Here is a 22,770-nt window from a genome sequence, read left to right on the forward strand (position 1 = left end):
TATCTTATTTGCTAGCCAACCATCCTTTTGCTGGATTCATGTCATCAAATTGCAAAAAAAAAGTAAATTTTGGTAGTTCCTGCCAGTCCCTCCGTCTCTCCTGTACCCCATCCGTTCCTGTGTTCCTGCCTTGTTCCTTCCAGTATCTCCGTCTCTCCTGTACCCCGTCCATTCCTGTGTTCCTGCCTTGTTCCTGCCAGCCTCTACGTCTGCAGTACCCTGCCAAGTCCTGAGTCCCTGCGGTGTTCCTGTCTTCTCCTGTGTCTCTGCGGTACTCCTGTCAGACTTTGTGTTCTTGCATCTCTTGTGCTTCCTATTAGGACCTTGCCTCTTCCCTAGCCACTGTCGCTGCCATCAGCCTAGCGTCCCTTCTTTTCTGTCCTGGTCCACCAGCTCCCGTGGCGATAGTCCCTCACGGGCCTGCCCCTAACTCTCCCTGTACAGGGGGTGGTCCATCTGGTCAGCTCACCAGTGAGGGGTTTGTTGTCACGGTCCAAAGGGTCCACTTTTTCACCCTAAGCGTCACATACAGCTAAGCATTGAGTTGTGACGTCCTTTCTCTCTCCATATTAATCACAAAATGGTTGCTGCATTCCCTGCATTTGCTTTTATACATGCTATTGAAATTTCTCAGAATTGGGTGTGTTATATCATGTGATGTGATCGCTGTAAAGCATCATGGGGAAGCTCACCTAGCTGCACTTTAGGTCATGTGAACCTTTTGTGGCTGACGTAATCTTTATGAATGTATAAAATTAAAAAGGCCATTTTTGGTGATTTATTTGAGGCAAATTGCAAAATATTTAAATTCATTGGGTTAAATGTAATTCTAAAAAAATGGCCTAAATTTGATTTGCATCAAATTGACTCTATCATTTCTACTAGGAAATAATATTATTGTGATAAATTACATTTAAGGTTCCTGTGTATTTACTTTCTGGAAAAATATGGATATTGGGTTAATTATTAAGTCTTTTATATTTTTCTGACTACCAGAAAAGAAAAGTGTCCAATACATCTGGAAGCAAAAATGCTAAATTACCTGTAACATGTATTTACAATTAAAATTTCTTGGCATATGAAGAAGGCCTTCATGTAGAGCGTGAGCCATGGCATAGACAGCGGTATATACGTGATAGGTGGTGCTAAATGTTTCAGTGTAGTAATTATGGCTGCCAATATTTTGTAATTTAATTGTCCTGTTGCAATTATTAAGTTTGTGTCCATAATAATTTTCAGCTAACATTTTTAGGATGGGGTTTGAAGGTTTACAGCTCAGGTATACCAATAGAATATGTTCAAGTATAGGGTCATTTGGACGATTTTCAAGACTAATATCTTCTAAAAATGTTTTCAGTTGTGGGATCTTTATACTTGATGATGAAAATATGAGGCTTCTATCCCATGATGCTTTATGTTTAACTGATGAAAGAATTTCAATATTTGACCCCACTGGTATAATCAGAGTCTTCACCTTTCCTGAAATTCTTTGCTCCTCAATAAATTGCACAGTGAGAAATGAAATTGTGCCACAAAGTACAATAATGTTTGAGGTTGATTTTTGAAACATCCTTCTGTTCTTTTCATTGCTGTTTTCTTCATTTGTGAAATCATCAGTTTTCATTTTTAGAATAAACTCAATGCAAATATCATAAACTTCTGCCTGTTTCATTAATTCCTGACTTTGTGTGTAACCTCCATCATCATCGGAGGCAAGAACGCCAATCCATGTCCAATCAAAATGTTTGAGAAGTTTAACTATTGCCAGATATTGAGTTTGGTCACTGGGAAGAGTTTGGAAGTAGGATGGATACATCTGCTTATTGGATAAAACTGGATTGGTGGCACCATAGCTGATCTGAGAAAAATAGCAATTATGCATAAGAAATTTTAAGTAAATGTTAAATTAAATGTACAAAGACACAAAACCCTTATACATAAACAGTGGGGGAAATAAGTATTTGATCCCCTTGTTAGTGCTGGCATCACAAACCAATTAATATAAAGGTAGTAATAAGGTGCGTTCGCAGCCCGAGGTCCACCATGAAGAGATGTTGCCTGCTGCCTGGTAATGGCGGACACTATACGGCGGTGTAATAGATAAACACAAATGGGTTGATGTCACTCGGTATGTACAGAGGTTGACTCTGTTGCTTCACAGAGCCGCAATACCATGGAATGTAAATTCCGCAGCCTATTCAAGTCTCACAGAAGTCAGCAGAGTGAGCGCTAGTGTATGGTCACAGGACTCAGCCCTAAGGAGGTGGGGTAAGAGTCCTTCTAGACCCACTAACGACGGAGTTGTACCTGCAATGCCAGAAGAAACTAACTAATAAATTTACTGCTCAGAGTGCGCGCTGCATCGTGCTGGCAAACGCCACTAACTGCCTTAACAAGGGAAGGAAAGCTCACTAACTGTGCATGGCATCGCACTGGCGAACGCCACTATATGATGCTGGTATATCGTGCACAGTGATGGATTGCACTAACTGGCGCTATGTCAGCTCCAATCACCCACACTCAGACAACAACGGTTGGGAAGGGGATCATTAGGAGCTTTCACCAGTAACATACACGCATCCACACACCACAATATCAGGTTATATTAGTGCATGGCCAAGCGGCCATGCGAACCTTTTATAGTCCCAGCCTTCTGGGACCTTGCCAGTGAACAAATCAGAGCTGCTTGAGGACCTGGACATGTGACTCCCGACTACCAATGAGTGATCATCTCCCGGGCATGCCCAGTAGACAAAAAGCAGGACAGTCCCAGGAGTGTCTGCTTGCTGCTGACTAATGCTGGTTACAATAGCTGGACCTGGGACTGCAGCAGTAACAAGATGCACAATATCAGCCTGAGCAAGACGTTGGACTGACATCTCTGCTGAGCAGGCTCCTCTGTGGCTGAGGAAGAATGGGAGACCGCAGAGGACATGGTTCGAGATCCCCCTGTGCAGCGGTGGGAACTTGACATCTAATACCATGCTGAAATTGTAAGTTTGCCCATTGACAAAGACATGAACAGTCTATAATTTTAAGGGTAGGTTAATTTTAACATTGAGAGATAGAATATCAAAAATAAATTCCAGAAAATCATATTGTATAAATTATATAAATTTATTTGCATATTGTAGTGAGAAATAAGTGGTTAATCCCTCTGGCAAACAAGACTTAATACTTTGTGGCAAAACCCTCTTTGTCAAAGAGTGGTCGTAAATGGCTGCACATCTAGTTGGAAGAACGTCTCAAGTGGGGTACCACAGGGCTCTGTCCTGGGCCCTGTATTCCTCAACATCTTTCTTAATGATTTAGATGAAGGAATTGAGGATACACTGATTAAAATTAATGATGACATAAAACTAGGAGGGATAGCTAATACTCTAATTCTCTAATATTACAGAAGAAAGAGAGAGAGGATTCAAAAAGATAAATAAACTGGAGCAGTGGGCAGCTACTAACATAATGGTTTTTAACAGGGAAAAATGCAAAGTACTACATCTGGGCAATAAAAATGAAAAAAGTATATACAGAATGGGAGGAAGAGGGCTAAGCAACAGCACATGTGAAAAAGATTTGGGTATACTAATAGATCATAAACTGAACATGAGTCAACAGTGTGATGCAGCAGCAAAAAAGGCAAATACAATTCTTGGATGTATTAACAGAAGCATACAGTCTAGATCACGTGAAGTCATTAATGCCCTCTATTCCTCTTTGGTCAGACCTCATCTGGAATACTGTGTCCAGTTTTGGGCACCACATTTTAAAAAAGACATCAATAAACTCGAGCAAGTTCAGAGAAGAGCGACCAGAATGGTGACCGATCTGCAAACCATGTCCTATGAGGAACGGTTACAGGATTTGGGAATGTTTAGCTTGCAAAGAAGAAAACTGAGAGAAGACTTAATAGCGGTCTACAAATATATCACGGGCTTTCGCATTGTAGAAGGAAAATCTTTATTCTCATTTGCACAAGGAAAGACTAGAAGCAATGGGAAGAAACTGAATGGGAGGAGACAGGTTGGATATTAGAAAATACTTTTTGACAGTTAGGGTGATCAATGAGTGGAACAGGCTACAACGAGAGGTGGTGAGTTCTCTTTCCATGGAAGTCTTCAAACAGAGGCTGGACAGACATCTGTCTGGGTTGATTGCGTGAATCCTGCTTTGAGCAGGGGGTTGGACCAGATGACCCAGGAGGTCCCTTCCAACTCTACCATTCTATGATTCTATGAAATAGCTTACCCAAGACCAACAGTTACTTTTATTTTGCATTGCAATCACAGCTGTGACTGCAATGCACTCCTGTGGCCTCAATACTCTTCTGTTCGCATCCTGCGGGACACATAGTACTACGACCCCCAGGAAGAAGCTACATTGCGAAATGCGCGTCGGGGTATTCCTCCTTACGGCGATCCATAGCTGTGCTGGTAACCAACATGGTGCTGCTGCCTCTTTAATTTTGTTTCTTCTTTAGGAGTCCCCTAATATATCTGTATCTATATTCAGTCTAATTAATGCACTTGCACTTTATTAGGGCTTATTACCTTTACTTTACTAGACAAATATCACAACTAGTGCATTGCACAGTATTTATATATCTTATAATACGCATATTTCGGGGGCCATACATACGCACTTCAGTGGCTGATATATCTATATTTTATAGGCAGTTCTGTGTATATTCTGTGAAATTTTCCGGTTACATTCCAGAGCCTGCTGGTGCACCGTTGTTTTATACCTACTGTATTATCTGATTTTGATTTATATTTGATTGATACTCTCACTTATGCTATGGATTGCCTTGAGTTCACTCTGCCTTGTTTAAATTTCCTTTTTGCATAACTATGATGATTTCTATTTTTAATTTATTATGAATAAAATTTCTTAAATTTTACTTTTTGGGTTTGCACTTCAATTCTTTTTTGGTTTATGTAATTTTGGAAGTATACCATATGAATTTATTGGTCTACCGTCTTTGGATATCCAATACAAGTATAATACAGCCACATGGGAGTATAATGCAGCCCCATAAGGATATAATGCAACTGTCCCATAGAGTACAATGCAGCCCCTGTATTAATATAACGCAGTCACATAGTCCAAAAAAATCACTGATTTAAAAAATAACTCACGGACCCCATAGAGGCCTCGTGGTCTGCAGCTTTAGCAGTACAAAACTGGCTAAGGGCCCCTGGGGCACTGGTCACCCAAGGAAGATGCCTAGTCTGCCTGCCGCTAACAATTACCCTGGACCCAATAGTTGAAAGTCACAGCAGAATTATGGAGTACGTTGGTTTGGTCAGTCAGATATTGCTTGAACGTCTTTAAAAACTTTTCTCTCCTTGTCAAAAATACCCCGTCATCAGGACCTGGGAGCTTGGCTGGTGTCTTCAAATAGGCCTATGATAGTGTAGCCCTGCCTCTGCAGTGTGTCACCCTGGCCTCTCCTTGGTTGAGAAAGAAAGCTTGCAACTTGCCTCTAGAGTCTGATGGGAATTTTTTCTACATATTTTTCACAATGGCCTTCTGATATAGCACATTTTAGAAGACCTCTCCACCTCAGAAAGAAGAGATGCAAAGTTCTCCTTGTAGCGTGGGTCTAGCAAGATGAAAAGCCAGGGTCACAAGAAAGGTAGCGGTATATAAAGTCAGCAATATGTGCCAAGCTTCATGCCACCAACACTTCCCTGTTTCCACCACGATGACATCTCTCTATCTCCTTCTCTTCCTCCTTCCTCTCTGTCTCCTCATTCCCAATTTCAGCCCATCCACATAGACGGTACCAAGGTTGCGTGGCTACTAGCCTCTGTTATACTATCCACCAGCTCCTGTTCTTGCTCATCCTCCTCCTTAGCTTCCACCTCCTTATTGTTACCCAATCCACATTGAGCAGATAAGATGAGGCTTTGCTCGCTACAATCTTTGTGTTATGTTTTCCTCCATCCGCACCTGGTCGGCTTGCAAAGCTTCATGTTTAATTGTGAGCAGCAACTGTTTTAGTAGTCATAGAAATAGAATGGTTCTGCTGACTATGGAACCATTGCCAGTCACTATCTTTATGGAGTCCAAAAATGTCGGCCATCCATGCCCACTCCTTAGTTGAAATGTCTGAAGGCTTACCAGAATACCGATAGGCGTGTTAGAGCTGGTACTCAACCACTAGCCTCTTCTGCTCACAAAACTTTGCAAGCATGTGCAGTGTGGAGTTCCTGCTCGTGGTGATATTGCACACCAGTCGGTGAGCTGGCACTTGCATGCGCTGCTGCAGCACTACCAGAGCAACAGCAGCTGTAGTCGACTTGCGGAAATGGGCATTAACATGCCGTACCTTGACCAGAAGCTCTGGCAAATCTGGGAATGTTTTCAGAAACCGTTGAACTATCAAGTTGAGCACATGTGCCAAGCATGGCACAGCCGCCACCAGGTTATACTCATTATCAAACATGACCATTCTTGGTTGGAGGTTCAGTGGCAAAAAACATAGATCTGTCTGGTTTGTATTCCTTTAAGTAACTCTGCCGCTGAATGCAGTTTTTCTCCTAGACAAATTGGTTTCAGCAGAGCCTGTTGCCACTGCACTGAGGCAGTGCTGCAGAGCTTCCAGCTGATGTGGATGAAATGCTCTGAAATACCATATCAGAGATGGAGCAGGAGGGGGTGCAGGAACTGCTGTAGGAGGTGGGGGAAACCCTTATAGCAGTAGGTCCAGCAATCTTTGGTGTAGAGAGTACATGCTGACTTGCCAGGGTGTGACTCGGCCCCAGCCTCCACAATGTTCATTCAGCGTCGTCAGGGAAATGTAGCATCCCTTGCCACAAGCATCTCTCTACTTGTTGGTCGTTAAATTATCCTATCAAAAAAACTTGGAGAACTTTTTAATAAAATCAACAATTCGTTATTAAACACAATAATTAATAAAACACATAGATTGTAAGCAGTACATGATTAGACATTACATGATACCTTCAAGTAAGAAATATTAGATAGTTCTTTAAAAATACATGATTATTATAGTTCCTTATATGCCTTTTTGCTTGGTGACATCTCTTCGGAAGAAGCAAGAAAGCAAAACATGCGTTAGGGGGTTCGCTCACATGGTCCTTCAATTTGACTCAGTGGTATGTCACCCTAAGGGTTATATGCTTCTTTTTGCTATGTGGATTGCCTTGCACCAATATAATGCTGTTTTATTGCACTTTGCACTTTAATTAACTTTTCTCTTTGTTTATACACTTTTGCAGTGATTATGAAATAGATTTAAAAGAGAAAAATATGGGTATTGGATGGTGCTTGGGATAATTTGCAAAAAGGCATATAAGGACCTATAGAAATGATTGCAGCCGGATATATGATTTAAATCACCAATAGGATGTAACTCTGTCTATCTCAGTAGAGGGCAGTGTAATAATAAAAGAATATGAAAAATCATCATATATATGTAATATATATATATATATATATATATATATATATATATATATATATATATATATATATATATATATATAATTTCTGTATTGATTTTGTATGAATAAAACTGTGGAGATTTGTGACTGCAATTCTTGAGAAGGTTATGGTGAATATACTTCCACAGTCCAATATAATGAGGACGGTGTTTTTGTGAGAATAATCATATTTTTTAAAGAACTATCTAATATTTTTACCACTTCTTACTTGAAGGTATCATGTAATGTCTAATCATGTACTACTTACAATCTATGTGTTTTATTAATTATTGTGTTTAATAAAGAATTGTTGATTTTATTAAGAAGTTCTCCAAGTTTTTTTGATAGGATAATTTAATCATTGATTTAGGAAAATTAGTATTTTGTGCCAAAAACTATCAGATATATATTTGTTGGTCGTTAAATGGACAATGCTAGTAGGTGCATTGGTAAAGGCATGGATGATGTTCCTGGACAAGTGCTGGTGCAAGGCGAGGACTCCACGCTGGAAGAAAAAGTGGTGGCTGCTGCCTCTGTGTCTACCAGCCTAAATGGCAGAATTTCCATGGCAAGCAGCCTGGAAATGTGCCCATTTAGTATTTAGGCCTGTAGGTGGGAGCTGGGAATACATTTTTCATTCCAAGACCTGGCATAGGGAAAGTTGAACGTTGGGCTGGGACAAGGATTTGCCTGATGATGGTAGTCAGAATGTGCAAGGTAAGGGGAAGGGAATAAGTCATCTGTGCCAGTGTTTTGGACAGGGGATTGTCAAGCACCTAGCACAGGGGAACAGGCAGTGGTGTCGCCTGATGGCACCAATTGTGTACCCAGGTGTTCTGCCCCTGAGTCCGGTTCTTAGATGACATGTGCCTGATCATGCTGGTGGTAGTTATCATCTTGGAGTTCAGGCCCCTGTTGATCTTTGCATAGTACAGGTTGCAAATTGACATTTTGTTTGTTTCATAACTCCCTTGACAACCATCTCAGACTGGGGGACACCTAAGTCTTTCATGGAGAAATTCCGGACTGTCGGTGCTCTGCGGAACAGTTGCCCGTCTTCTCCCTCTGATAACCCCACTGATTCAACCTGTTTGTTTCGGTGCTGCTGCTCCCACTCTGCACTGCTGGCCTTGCTCTGCATGCCAGCTTCCCAGATTGGGTTGGTGACTTCATCATCCACCACCTTGTCTTCCACCAATGCACCCTGGTAATATATGAAATATATTACAGGGCCGAGTGGCCACCTCAATGCTACCATAAAGCGACAGGACACTCCGATAGATATGCATGAAAGTAGAAAAAGATGGATTCACAAGTCTGTCTTTAGAATGAATGCTAAATATTCTTTATTACTACATAAAACGTCAACATTTAACAAAATATCTTTCATAAGTAGAAATAGTAATGTTTAAATGACAGGTAGATTTGTAAAGGACTCAGGTGTAACAAGTCTGCAAGTCAACACTAATCATTAGAGTGAAAGGACAGGAGAATCATGTTCCAGAGAAATAGACCCAAATTAAAGATAAGCTAATATGCCTCCTTTAAGAGGCCATAAGTATGATGGCTAGCTCAGCAATGATCCTTACTAGTGATGCGCGTGCATGCTCACCAATACTCGGTACTCACCCAAGCATCTCACTGCTCGAGATGCTTGGAGCTTCCCGAGTAATGCCACAGCCATATCAACTAACAGTCCTTCTGAGGACTAATCCAGTTGCATAGATATCAGTGCTAGGCAGTGTATGTGGCAGACTGCAGAACATACAGTATATCAACAGAGTCCATTCCAGTTCTGTCTGCTGCTGCTGCTTTTACAAATATTTCTAGACATAGACCTAGGTATCAGGGGCCAGAAATAATTTTTCTTTGGATCTTAAACCTGATTATTTGCTTAAAAAGCAATCCAGAGAACACCATTTTTTAGCTCCATTTGCTTGTTGGCCCTGCAGAATAAAGCCAGATCCTCTCCGTATTATAGTGCTAAAAATTCATCTATTTAAAACTGGTTTGTCCGTCACACAGATCACATAGTGCGCTCAAAATTCTGCCATTTCTGGCCTCCATTTAAATTTTGCGGCAGGGTGTTAGTGAGATTATTGACACCAGTTTGCTGTTAAAAATAGTGACCTACACGCCAGCTATTTAAAACTGTGGTTTGTCCGTCACACGGATCACATATAAGTGTGCTCCAAATTCAGCCATTTGTAATGAACATGGAAAATTTTGTCTTCAATTTAAAATGGGCAAAGCGCATGGCAAGGGGCGGGGAACTGGACATGATGGTGATGGTGCATGCAGAGGCCGAGGCCATGGGCAAGCTGAAATTGTGCCACAGCAAGCTCCCACATCTTCTCACTTGACCTTCCTGCCCCAAATACTAGGGGATCGCAGCACAACACTATTGAACCCAGAGCAGTGTCAAAAGGTTGTTGGTTGGATAGCAGATAATGATTCCAGTAACTTTGCTGCAACCACCACTACTACCCTGTCTTCCACATGGGCAAGTCTGAGTAGCTGTGAGTCTGGACTGCATATTCCTCACCCAGATCCTCCTTCCTACCACCATGCCGAGTGCCTGGAGACAACGGTTCCCACGCTTGGACACTCCGAAGAGCTGTTCATTTTTCCATTTATTGATTCGGGCCTCTCTGTCATGATTCCCAATGGCAGGGAAGTAATAAATAACAGGACTAGCTCTAGGATGATGGAATCTAAGCTGACCGCGATGCTGAACCTAACGCACAACTAACAATAGCCGGGGAACATACCTGCGTTTTATCCCTAGATGTCGCGCACCAGCCGAAGATCTAGCTACCCCTAATAGAGGAAAACACAGACCTGGCTTGCCTCCAGGGAAACCCCAAAAGTGATAGCAGCCCCCAACATATAATGACAGTTAGTTGAGAGGAAAACACGTACGCAGTATGAATACAGGTTTAGCAAAGAGAGGCCCACTAACTAGATAGCAGAAAATACAAAAGAGGACTTCGCGGTCAACTCAAAACCCTACAAAATACCATCCTGAAATTACCTTAACTCCGATATCAACTCATGACACCGGAGTGGTCATTTCAGTTCTCTAGAGCTTCCAGCAGCAAGATTCAGATAAATGCACGCTGGACAAAACATACAAAAAATACAAAAGATCCAACTTAGCTGAATCAGCAGATTTAGGAGCAGGTAGCAAGCAACAGAGGAGCTCTGGTAACATTGATAGCCAGCACTAGAATGACTGAGAAGCCAGACTATATAGGAAACTCCCATTTCCTGATGGGAACAGGTGAACTGGAAATAAGGGACAGAAGTCAGCCAGTACCACCAGTAGCCACCAGAGGGAGCCCACAAACAGAATTCACAACACCTCTCCACAGGTCCACTTGAAGCAGGGCAAGAGAAGATTGCATGTAGCGATGCCCAAATATTTGAGCAGCCACGGTCACACGAAGGCAATGTGGGAAAGTGTCACAAGATGTGCATGATGGTGAGACACTGTTATGGTTCTCAATGGCAAGAGAACATAGCCCAGCATACATATGAACTAGCTCTTGGAAGGATGGAAACTTAAACTGACCATGAACTAAACCTGCCGCACAACTAACAGTAGCCGGGTAGCGTGCCTACGTTTTATCCCTAGACGCTCAGCGCCAGCCGGAGGACTAACTAATCCTGGCAGAGGAAAATACAGTCCTGGCTCACCTCTAGAGAAATTTCCCTGAAAGGCAGACAGAGGCCCCCACATATATTGGCGGTGATTTTAGATGAAAATGACAAACGTAGTATGAAAATAGGTTTAGCAAAATCGAGGTCCGCTTACTAGATAGCAGGAAGACAGAAAGGGCACTTTCATGGTCAGCTGAAAACCCTATCAAAATACCATCCTGAAATTACTTTAAGACTCTAGTATTAACTCATAACATCAGAGTGGCAATTTCAGATCACAAGAGCTTTCCAGACACAGAAAGGCTTCTGATTACAATGTTGACCGGCATGGAAGTGACAGAGGAGCAAGGTTAAATAGCGACTCCCACATCCTGATGGGAACAGGTGAACAGAGGGGATGATGCACACAAGTTCAATTCCACCAGTGGCCACCGGGGGAGCCCAAAATCCAATTTCACAACAGTACCCCCCCCTCAAGGAGGGGGCACCGAACCCTCACCAGAACCACCAGGGCGATCAGGATGAGCCCTATGAAAGGCACGGACCAGATCGAAGGCATGAACATCAGAGGCAGTCACCCAAGAATTATCCTCCTGACCGTATCCCTTCCATTTGACCAGATACTGGAGTTTCCGTCTGGAAACACGAGAGTCCAAGATTTTTTCCACAACGTACTCCAACTCGCCCTCAACCAACACCGGAGCAGGAGGCTCAACGGAAGGCACAACCGGTATCTCATACCTGCGCAATAATGACCGATGAAAAACATTATGAATAGAAAAAGATGCAGGGAGGTCCAAACGGAAGGACACAGGGTTAAGAATCTCCAATATCTTGTACGGGCCGATGAACCGAGGCTTAAACTTAGGAGAAGAAACCCTCATAGGGACAAAACGAGAAGACAACCACACCAAGTCCCCGACACAAAGCCGAGGACCAACCCGACGCCGGCGGTTGGCAAAAAGCTGAGTCTTCTCCTGGGACAACTTCAAATTGTCCACTACCTGCCCCCAAATCTGATGCAACCTCTCCACCACAGCATCCACTCCAGGACAATCCGAAGATTCCACCTGACCGGAGGAAAATCGAGGATGAAACCCCGAATTACAGAAAAAAGGAGACACCAAGGTGGCAGAGCTGGCCCGATTATTGAGGGCAAACTCCGCTAAAGGCAAAAAAGCAACCCAATCATCCTGATCTGCAGACACAAAACACCTCAAATATGTCTCCAAAGTGTGATTCGTCCGCTCGGTCTGGCCATTAGTCTGAGGATGGAAAGCAGACGAGAAAGACAAATCTATGCCCATCCTAGCACAGAATGCCCGCCAAAATCTAGACACGAATTGGGTTCCTCTGTCAGAAACGATATTCTCCGGAATACCATGCAAACGAACCACATTTTGAAAAAACAGAGGAACCAACTCGGAAGAAGAAGGCAACTTAGGCAGGGGAACCAAATGGACCATCTTAGAGAAATGGTCACACACCACCCAGATGACAGACATCTTCTGAGAAACAGGAAGATCCGAAATAAAATCCATCGAGATGTGCGTCCAAGGCCTCTTCGGGATAGGCAAGGGCAACAACAATCCACTAGCCCGAGAACAACAAGGCTTGGCCCGAGCACAAACGTCACAAGACTGCACAAAGCCTCGTACATCTCGTGACAGGGAAGGCCACCAGAAGGACCTTGCCACCAAATCCCTGGTACCAAAGATTCCAGGATGACCTGCCAACGCAGAAGAATGAACCTCAGAAATGACTTTACTGGTCCAATCATCAGGAACAAACAGTCTACCAGGTGGGCAACGATCAGGTCTATCCGCCTGAAACTCCTGCAAGGCCCGCCGCAGGTCTGGAGAAACGGCAGACAATATCACTCCATCCTTAAGGATACCTGTAGGTTCAGAATTACCAGGGGAGTCAGGCTCAAAACTCCTAGAAAGGGCATCCGCCTTAACATTCTTAGAACCCGGTAGGTATGACACCACAAAATTAAACCGAGAGAAAAACAACGACCAGCGCGCCTGTCTAGGATTCAGGCGTCTGGCGGACTCAAGATAAATTAAATTTTTGTGGTCGGTCAATACCACCACCTGATGTCTAGCCCCCTCAAGCCAATGACGCCACTCCTCAAAAGCCCACTTCATGGCCAAAAGCTCCCGATTCCCAATATCATAATTCCGCTCGGCGGGCGAAAATTTACGAGAAAAAAAAGCACAAGGTTTCATCACGGAGCAGTCGGAACTTCTCTGCGACAAAACCGCCCCAGCTCCGATTTCAGAAGCGTCGACCTCAACCTGAAAAGGAAGAGCAACATCAGGCTGACGCAACACAGGGGCGGAAGAAAAGCGGCGCTTAAGCTCCCGAAAGGCCTCCACAGCAGCAGGGGACCAATCAGCAACATCAGCACCCTTCTTAGTCAAATCAGTCAATGGTTTAACAACATCAGAAAAACCAGCAATAAATCGACGATAAAAGTTAGCAAAGCCCAAAAATTTCTGAAGACTCTTAAGAGAAGAGGGTTGCGTCCAATCACAAATAGCCTGATCCTTGACAGGATCCATCTCGATGGAAGAGGGGGAAAAATTATATCCCAAGAAGGAAATCTTTTGAACCCCAAAAACGCACTTAGAACCCTTCACACACAAGGAATTAGACCGCAAAACCTGAAAAACCCTCCTGACCTGCTGGACATGAGAGTCCCAGTCATCCGAAAAAATCAGAATATCATCCAGATACACAATCATAAATTTATCCAAATAATCACGGAAAATGTCATGCATAAAGGACTGAAAGACTGAAGGGGCATTTGAAAGGCCAAAAGGCATCACCAAATACTCAAAGTGGCCCTCGGGCGTATTAAATGCGGTTTTCCACTCATCCCCCTGCTTAATTCGCACCAAATTATACGCCCCACGGAGATCTATCTTAGAGAACCACTTGGCCCCCTTTATGCGAGCAAACAAATCAGTCAGCAGTGGCAACGGATATTGATATTTAACCGTGATTTTATTCAAAAGCCGATAATCAATACACGGCCTCAAAGAGCCATCTTTCTTAGACACAAAGAAAAAACCGGCTCCTAAGGGAGATGACGAAGGACGAATATGTCCCTTTTCCAAGGACTCCTTTATATATTCTCGCATAGCAGCATGTTCAGGCACAGACAGATTAAATAAACGACCCTTAGGGTATTTACTACCCGGAATCAAATCTATGGCACAATCGCACTCCCGGTGCGGAGGTAATGAACCAAGCTTAGGTTCTTCAAAAACGTCACGATAGTCAGACAAGAATTCAGGAATCTCAGAGGGAATAGATGATGAAATGGAAACCAAAGGTACGTCCCCATGCATCCCCTTACATCCCCAGCTTAACACAGACATAGCTTTCCAGTCGAGGACTGGGTTATGAGATTGCAGCCATGGCAATCCAAGCACCAACACATCATGTAGATTATACAGCACAAGAAAGCAAATAATCTCCTGATGATCCGGATTAATTCGCATAGTTACTTGTGTCCAGTATTGTGGTTTATTACTAGCCAATGGGGTGGAGTCAATCCCCTTCAGAGGTATAGGAGTTTCAAGAGGCTCTAAATCATACCCACAGCGTTTGGCAAAGGACCAATCCATAAGACTCAAAGCGGCGCCAGAGTCGACATAGGCGTCCGCGGTAATAGATGATAAAGAACAAATCAGGGTCACAGATAGAATAAACTTAGACTGAAAAGTGCCAATTGAAACTGACTTATCAAGCTTCTTAGTGCGCTTAGAGCATGCTGATATAACATGAGTTGAATCACCACAATAAAAGCACAACCCATTTTTTCGTCTAAAATTCTGCCGTTCGCTTCTGGACAGAATTCTATCACATTGCATATTCTCTGGCGTCTTCTCAGTAGACACCGCCAAATGGTGCACAGGTTTGCGCTCCCGCAGACGTCTATCGATCTGGATAGCCATTGTCATGGACTCATTCAGACCCGCAGGCACAGGGAACCCCACCATAACATCCTTAATGGCATCAGAGAGACCCTCTCTGAAATTCGCCGCCAGGGCGCACTCATTCCACTGAGTAAGCACAGACCATTTACGGAATTTTTGGCAGTATATTTCAACTTCATCTTGCCCCTGAGATAGGGACATCAAGGCTTTTTCCGCCTGAAGCTCTAAATGAGGTTCCTCATAAAGCAACCCCAAGGCCAGAAAAAACGCATCCACATTGAGCAACGCAGGATCCCCTGGAGCCAATGCAAAAGCCCAATCTTGAGGGTCGCCCCGGAGCAAGGAAATCACAATCCTGACCTGCTGTGCAGGATCTCCAGCAGAGCGAGATTTCAGGGACAAAAACAACTTGCAATTATTTTTGAAATTTTGAAAGCAAGATCTATTCCCCGAGAAAAATTCAGGCAAAGGAATTCTAGGTTCAGATATAGGAACATGAACAACAAAATCTTGTAAATTTTGAACTTTCGTGGTGAGATTATTCAAACCTGCAGCTAAACTCTGAATATCCATTTTAAACAGGTGAACACAGAGCCATTCCAGGATTAGAAGGAGAGAGAGAGGAAGGCTGCAATATAGGCAGACTTGCAAGTGATTCAATTGAAAGCACACTCAGAACTGAAGGAAAAAAAAAAAAAAAAAAAAATTTTCAGCAGACTTCTTTTTTCTCTCCTTTCTCTGCCAATTAATTTAACCCTTTGTAGGCCGGTCAAACTGTTATGGTTCTCAATGGCAAGAGAACATAGCCCAGCATACATATGAACTAGCTCTTGGAAGGATGGAAACTTAAACTGACCATGAACTAAACCTGCCGCACAACTAACAGTAGCCGGGTAGCGTGCCTACGTTTTATCCCTAGACGCTCAGCGCCAGCCGGAGGACTAACTAATCCTGGCAGAGGAAAATACAGTCCTGGCTCACCTCTAGAGAAATTTCCCCGAAAGGCAGACAGAGGCCCCCACATATATTGGCGGTGATTTTAGATGAAAATGACAAATGTAGTATGAAAATAGGTTTAGCAAAATCGAGGTCCGCTTACTAGATAGCAGGAAGACAGAAAGGGCACTTTCATGGTCAGCTGAAAACCCTATCAAAATACCATCCTGAAATTACATTAAGACTCTAGTATTAACTCATAACATCAGAGTGGCAATTTCAGATCACAAGAGCTTTCCAGACACAGAAAGGCTTCTGATTACAATGTTGACCGGCATGGAAGTGACAGAGGAGCAAGGTTAAATAGCGACTCCCACATCCTGATGGGAACAGGTGAACAGAGGGGATGATGCACACAAGTTCAATTCCACCAGTGGCCACCGGGGGAGCCCAAAATCCAATTTCACAACAGACACAATTGCCAGAAAGTCAGGAGGAGGACCAGGGTGCGGAAATGGAAGACAAGGTGGTGAATAATATAGTAACTGACCCAATCTGGCAGGAGGACATGCAGAGCCAGGACAGCAGCACACAGAGGGAGGGTGCCAAACCACCCCAACAGGCAGGAACAAGCAGTGTGGTGGCCGCAGACAGAAGGCGGGCAACCATTCCCAGTAACAAAAACACAACGGACATTGCCAGTTCAACTGTTAGCTCTTCCCGAGTCTGGTTGCTTTTTAAAGAGTCTGCTAATAACCCCAAAAAGGCCATTTGCACCACCTGCAAGGCCAGCATCAGCAGGGGTAGCAAAACTACCAGCCTGACCACCACCAGCATGATCAGGCACAAGTCAGCAAACACCCAACTTTGTGGTCCGAACCCCAGGCTCCAGGAACAGTGTGTGCGGGTGACACTACTGCTTCTTCCGCTGTTTGTGCGTGCTAGCCAATCCCATTTTTATTCTGCATGCAAAGATGCCTCCTGCCCTGCACCTGTTATTTCACACACTCAGCTAGCACCATCAGCAAGCACGTTCAAATCCTTGTCCCAGTGCAGCTTTTAGTTGTCCATACCCCAGTCCTTGGAAGGGAAGTGCAAATACGCAGCCAACACATCACAGGCCATAGTACTAAATTCCCACATTTCATAACTGCTTGTGCTCAAAATGTTGCCTTTTAGGCTTCTGGAGATGGAAGCTTTCTGCTACCTGATGGCAGTGGCAGTCCCTCAGTGCTATGTCCCCAGCCACCACTTAATCTCCCGGCGTGCCATCCTCGCATTACACAAACACGTGTCCCACAACATTAGCCGTGCCCTCAACAATGCAGTTACTGGGAAAGTCCACCTAACCATGGACATATGGACAAGTGCTTGTGGGCAATGATGATACATCTCAATGATGGCACACTGGGTTAACCTAGAGGAAGCCAGGACCCAGTTGGACCTTGGGATGGTACACATCCTTGCCCTACATCAATATGGGTTGCCCCTACAGTGTACAGCTCCTGAACCTCCACCTCCTCCTCTTCACCCTCCATCTCTGAAATGACCATATCAGTCACAAGCTGGAAGAACTGCAGCACTGCCTCAGCCAAGCAGCAACAGGCTGTGCTGAAGCTAATATGCTTAGGTGACAAACCGCACAATGCGGAAGAGTTGTGGACACGTCTGAAAGAGCAGGCAGATCTGTGGCTGACACCGCTGAACCTACAGCCAGGCATGGTTGTATGTGACAATGTCCGGAACCTGGTGGCAGCGCTGAGTTGAGGCGAGCTCACACATGTACCATGCCAGGCCAATGTGCTTAACCTCATGGTTCAGCGGTTTCTCTAAACCTACCCAGAGCTGCCAGATCTGCTTGTCAAAGTACACCGCCTGTGTGTCCATTTTAGAAAGTCAGCTACAGCTTCCACCACCCAGCAGATGACGTTTATTCTGGGAAGGCTGTTTATTCCATTTCTTGACATCTTTTGGCAGAGTAATATCTTGGAAGGTTGCTATTTGCATTTAACTGGTACATTTAAATTGATGCATTTACCCTTTTCCCCTTCTCCATTATACTCTTGGAATAGTATTTGATGGTATGCTGTTTACATATATGCTGGAACATGGGTCTCTGGCTAACACACGGAAAAGGGTATGGGCTGTAGCTTTATTATAAGCTAATGTGTACTGTAGTAATGTCACATGTGTGACTTTTTAAAGTTTTTAAAGAGTTTTTTGTGTGGATTTGTAACTAATAATTTTTGTATTTTTGTTATTTTGTGTAGGGATTCTTCCTGTATGGCCTACCTCTTTTTCTCAGTGACACAGTGGAATTCCACTCTTTACGTGTTGCAGCAACGAGCTCTGATGCAGTAAGTTATGTCGCATAGCCTGTGCCAATGCAGTACGGAGGTGGCACATATCACGTTACAGAGTGGGCACAGATTAACGACCTCTGCACCCTTCTGCACAGTTTTGAGATGGCTACTAAGATGGTTAGCGCTGACGATGTCGTCATAAGCATCACTATTCCGGTCATTCATATCCTTGAGCAGACTTTGAATAGGCTGTGGAAGGAGATGGTGGTCCCAGTAGAAAAGTAGGAAACAGAGGAGGCTGCGGAAGGGATAACATTGTCTCGAAGTTCAAGACTGTCATCACACAGGCAGGTGCCAAGGGAGGGTGGAGTACTCGATCGAGGGGGTCTGGTGAAGATAAGAGGCAAACTGTTATCGAAGGTGCAGGATCCGAGGAACAAATGGAAGAGGAAGAGGTGATGGGCGAGCAACTGTTGGATGAAGAGGATAATCCATCCCTCTCTGTTGTTGGGGTTGGTGGGAGGGAACAGAGGAATCAAATTTCATTGTTACCCAACCACCAAAATAGTATGGGCTCGGACCTCATGGTAGAGCCTGACATATGAGTGCTTCTTGCTGCATTATCTGCAACATGATCCCCATATAGTAATGATTAGGAATAATTCTGACTACTGGGTTTCCACTTTATTAGACTCATGTTATAAAACCAAATTTTCCCCGACGATTCCCGTCCTAGAATAGGACTTGAGAATGCTGGAATATTGAAACATGCTTTTATACAACCTTAAGAGAGCTTTTCCCCAAAGAGCAGTGAAGCACACAGTTCGCATCGTAGCTGTAGACTTCCAGCTCTGGCCTGTCAATTCGTCAATGCCAAAACATTAGCAGCAGCAGTGAAGGAAGTGGAAGAAGCAATTTCTGTGAGTTCTTTGACACTTTTTTAGACCAACTCGTGCACAAGCACAACAGAGTCCAAGTCTTACAAGTGGTAAACAAATGGAGAGGATGGTGCAGGAGTATCCAGAACTAAATATCAATACCATCAGGGAGGGTTTGGACCCTTTCACATTTTGATCTTACAAAATGGAGGAGTGGCATGAGCTCACCTCACATGCCTTGGAGGTTTTATCCTGCCCGACAGCCAGTATTCTCTCAGAATGTGTCTTCAGCGTTGCTGGTGGTGTCCTGCAGGATAAGTGCATGCATTTGTCCCCTGAAGTGTTTACCGTCTAACTTTCATTAAGAGGAACAAGTAATGGATCTCTAAGGACTTTTGCAGCACAATTACAGACTGTACAGACTAGGTGATATTGTATTTTTCAGTATGATACATTAATGTCACGTAACTGCACTCTGTGATATCTTTAGTGTTGCTTCTCTGGCTGCTGCAGCTGCTGATGTTAACTCAAATTTGTGAAAATGTAAACAGTCACGGTTGGTCTACATCTGCTGTGTTAGCTGTAGTGGAAGACATGTCTGTCCCAATTATACTATTTCTATTCTCGTGAAAGTTATTCCACTTTAATGGTGTCAGGCCCAAGTTAGGCATCTATCGGCCCCTATTCTACTATTTCTGCTGTGGTGAAATTGATGCCACTTTTGTGCTGTATGCCAATACTTTTTGGACATGTGAACACTCCTGGTTGAGTGTTCATCTGCTGGATTGGGTGTAGAGAAAGACCTGTTGATTCCTATTAGACTATTTCTACTGTGGTGAAATTGAAGCCACTTCTGTGGTGTAAGGCCCTCATTGATATCCAAAGTACCATCCCGTCCATGTGGGCTGGGCCCGTATGACCATGGAATGGATAGTACGTTGAAGCTGATCGGCCGCGCACACGGATGGTGTGCGGCCGATCGGGGCCGGGTGTCAGCTGATTCTCACAGCTGACACCCGGCACTAATTGCCGGGAGCGGTCATGCACCGCTCCTGGCATGTTAACCCCCGGGACACTGACATCAAACAGGATCACAGCATTCCATGGCATAGAGAAGCATCGCACAGGGAGGGGGCTCCCAGCGTGCTTCCCTGAAACCCTTAGAACAACGCGACGTGATCACATTGTTCCAAGGGTCTCCTCCCTCAAGGCCCCTGGATCCAAGATGGCCACAGGGTCCTTTTGGGTCCTGCAGGGAGCTGGCTTCTCAGTGCCTGCTGAGAGCAGGGACCTGAAAAGCCTCCTTCAATGCCTGTCAGATCGCTGATCTGACAAAATGCTGTGCAAACTGTCAGATCAGTGATCTGACTTTATACAGTGATGTCCCACCCTGGGACAATGTAAAAAAGTAAAAAAAAAATTATACTGTGTAAAAATATATTTTTTTAAATTCCCAAATAAAGAAAAAAATAAATAAATATTGTTGCAATAAATACATTTATTTATGCAAATAAAGAAAACAATAAAAGTACAAATATTTAGTATTGCCACTTCCATAACGACTCAACCTAAAAAACTGACCCACTAGTTAACCCCTTCAGTGAACACCATAAAAAATAAATAAAAAACAAGGCAAAAAACAATGCTTTATCATCATACCGCCGAACAAAAAGTGGAATAACACGCGATCAAAAAGATGGATATAAATAAACATGGTACCCCTGAAAATGTCATGTCGCAAAAAATGAGCAGCCATACAGCATCATCAGCAAAAAAAAATTAAAAGTTATAGCTCTCAGAATAAAGCGATGCAAAAACAATTATTTTTTATATAAAATAGTTCTTATTGTATAAAAGCACCAAGCATAAAAAATGATATAAATGAGGAATCGCTGTCATCGTACTGCCCCAAAGAATAAAACTGCCTTATCAATTTTACGACACGTGGATTGGTATAAATACCCCACCTAAAAGAAATTCATGAATTTTTGTTCATTCTGCCTCACAAAAAATCGGAATAAAAAGCGATAAAAACCTCATGAGCCTGAAAATGGTACCAATTAAAACGACAGCTCGTCCCGCAAAAAACAAGACCTCATATGACTCTGTGGGCCAAAATAGGTCTCAAAATGTGGTGATGCAAAAACTATTTTTTGCAAGAAAAAGCGTCTTTTAGCGTGTGACATCTGCCAAACATAAAATTCCAATATAAAAACCGCTATAAATGGTAAATTAAACCACCCTTTATCACCCCCAAAAATGTGTTTATCTCCATTTTCCCATTAGGGTTAGGGCTAAAGTTAGGGGTCGAGTTCCCGCCTCTGCACAGGGGGAATCTCAGGCCATCTCTGCTGCGGTCTCCCATGCTTCTCCTGCCGCAGTGGAGCCTGCTCAGCGGAGACATCGGTCTCAGCGTCTCGCTCAGTCTGACTCTGTACAAATAGTTACTGCTGCCTTTCATGCTTCTGCCACTGAAGTCAGTGCTGGGCAGTGGCGAGCAGACACTTCTGGGACTAAGTCCTACTTTTCTCGTTCTGAGCATGCCCAGAGTAAGATCTCTCAGTGGAGATCGAGGGTCACATGATCAGATACTGCAGCTAAGGCCATTGGTCCTTCAGGAAGGTCCTGTAGGTGCTCACGCTCTGTGGCAGCCTTTCATTGGTCCTTCTAGGAAGGTCCTGTACGTGCTGCAACTATTTAAGGCTCGCTTGGCCGCACGGCCATGCGCTAGTATTGTTCTTTGTTATGTGCTTAGCACCAGTGTGGTCACGTCAGAGTGTGTTCAGAAATGTGAAAAAAGCCCCTAGAATGCTGGCACCTCCGGCGAGGAGTTTGTGTTTGTATGTATTCAGGGACCTGGCTGAAATAAGGCCCTAGAATGCTGGCACCTCCGGTGAGGAGTTTTGTGTGCATACGTGACCACTGACGGCTCTCTGTTTGGGCAGTTAGCCTGTGCCTCTGTGAAGTCTAACAGGGCACAGTGCTTTGCTTTCACGGCTACTCGGTGAATTAACTGCCATATAGTGCCGCCGTTTGCTAGCAGCAGGTACTCCTGCACGGTGGACCCCGGGCTGCGAACACACAAATGTCAATAAAAACATCTCTATTTACTCGGTGCATTCTGCTAGCCCTAACAGGGTTGGGACTAAAGTTAGGTTTAGGGTAGGGGCTGAAGTTAGGGTTAGGGTTGGGGCTAAAGTTAGGGTTAGGGTTTAGATTAGAGTTAGGGTTGGGATAACGTTTACGGTTCGGATTAAGGTAAGGGTTGGGATTAGGGTTAGTGGTGTGTCAGGGTTAAAGATGTGGATAGGGTTATGGTTAGGGTTGGGATTATGGTTTGGTGTGTGTTGTGGGGTTAGGCATGTGCTGGGCTTAGAGTTGTGGCTAGGGGTGTGATTAGGGTTAGGGGTGTGTTTGGGTTAAAGGTGTTGTTAGGGTTATGGTTAGGTTTGGGATTAGGGTTAGGGGTGTGGTGGGGTTAGGGTTGGAGTTAGAATTGGGAAGTTTCCACTCTTTAGGCACATCAGGGGCTCTCCAAACGTGACATGGCATCCGATCTCAATTCCAGCCAATTCTGTGTTGAAAAAGTCAA

At 44.0% G+C, this 22,770-nt stretch overlaps 1 protein-coding gene across 1 annotated transcript in view; it reads right to left on the reverse strand.

Moving 5' to 3' along the window:
- Positions 1–22,770, reverse strand: part of LOC143800616 (vomeronasal type-2 receptor 26-like) — a 52,426-nt gene that overhangs the window by 24,240 nt on the left and 5,416 nt on the right. Inside the window, exon 3 of the mRNA XM_077281199.1 lies at positions 1,043–1,858. Coding sequence (XP_077137314.1) covers positions 1,043–1,858 — 816 coding nt within the window. The remainder of the gene's footprint in view (positions 1–1,042; positions 1,859–22,770) is intronic.

This window comes from Ranitomeya variabilis, chromosome 1 (assembly GCF_051348905.1).
Source record: "Ranitomeya variabilis isolate aRanVar5 chromosome 1, aRanVar5.hap1, whole genome shotgun sequence".
In the NCBI taxonomy this organism is placed as follows: domain Eukaryota; kingdom Metazoa; phylum Chordata; class Amphibia; order Anura; family Dendrobatidae; genus Ranitomeya; species Ranitomeya variabilis.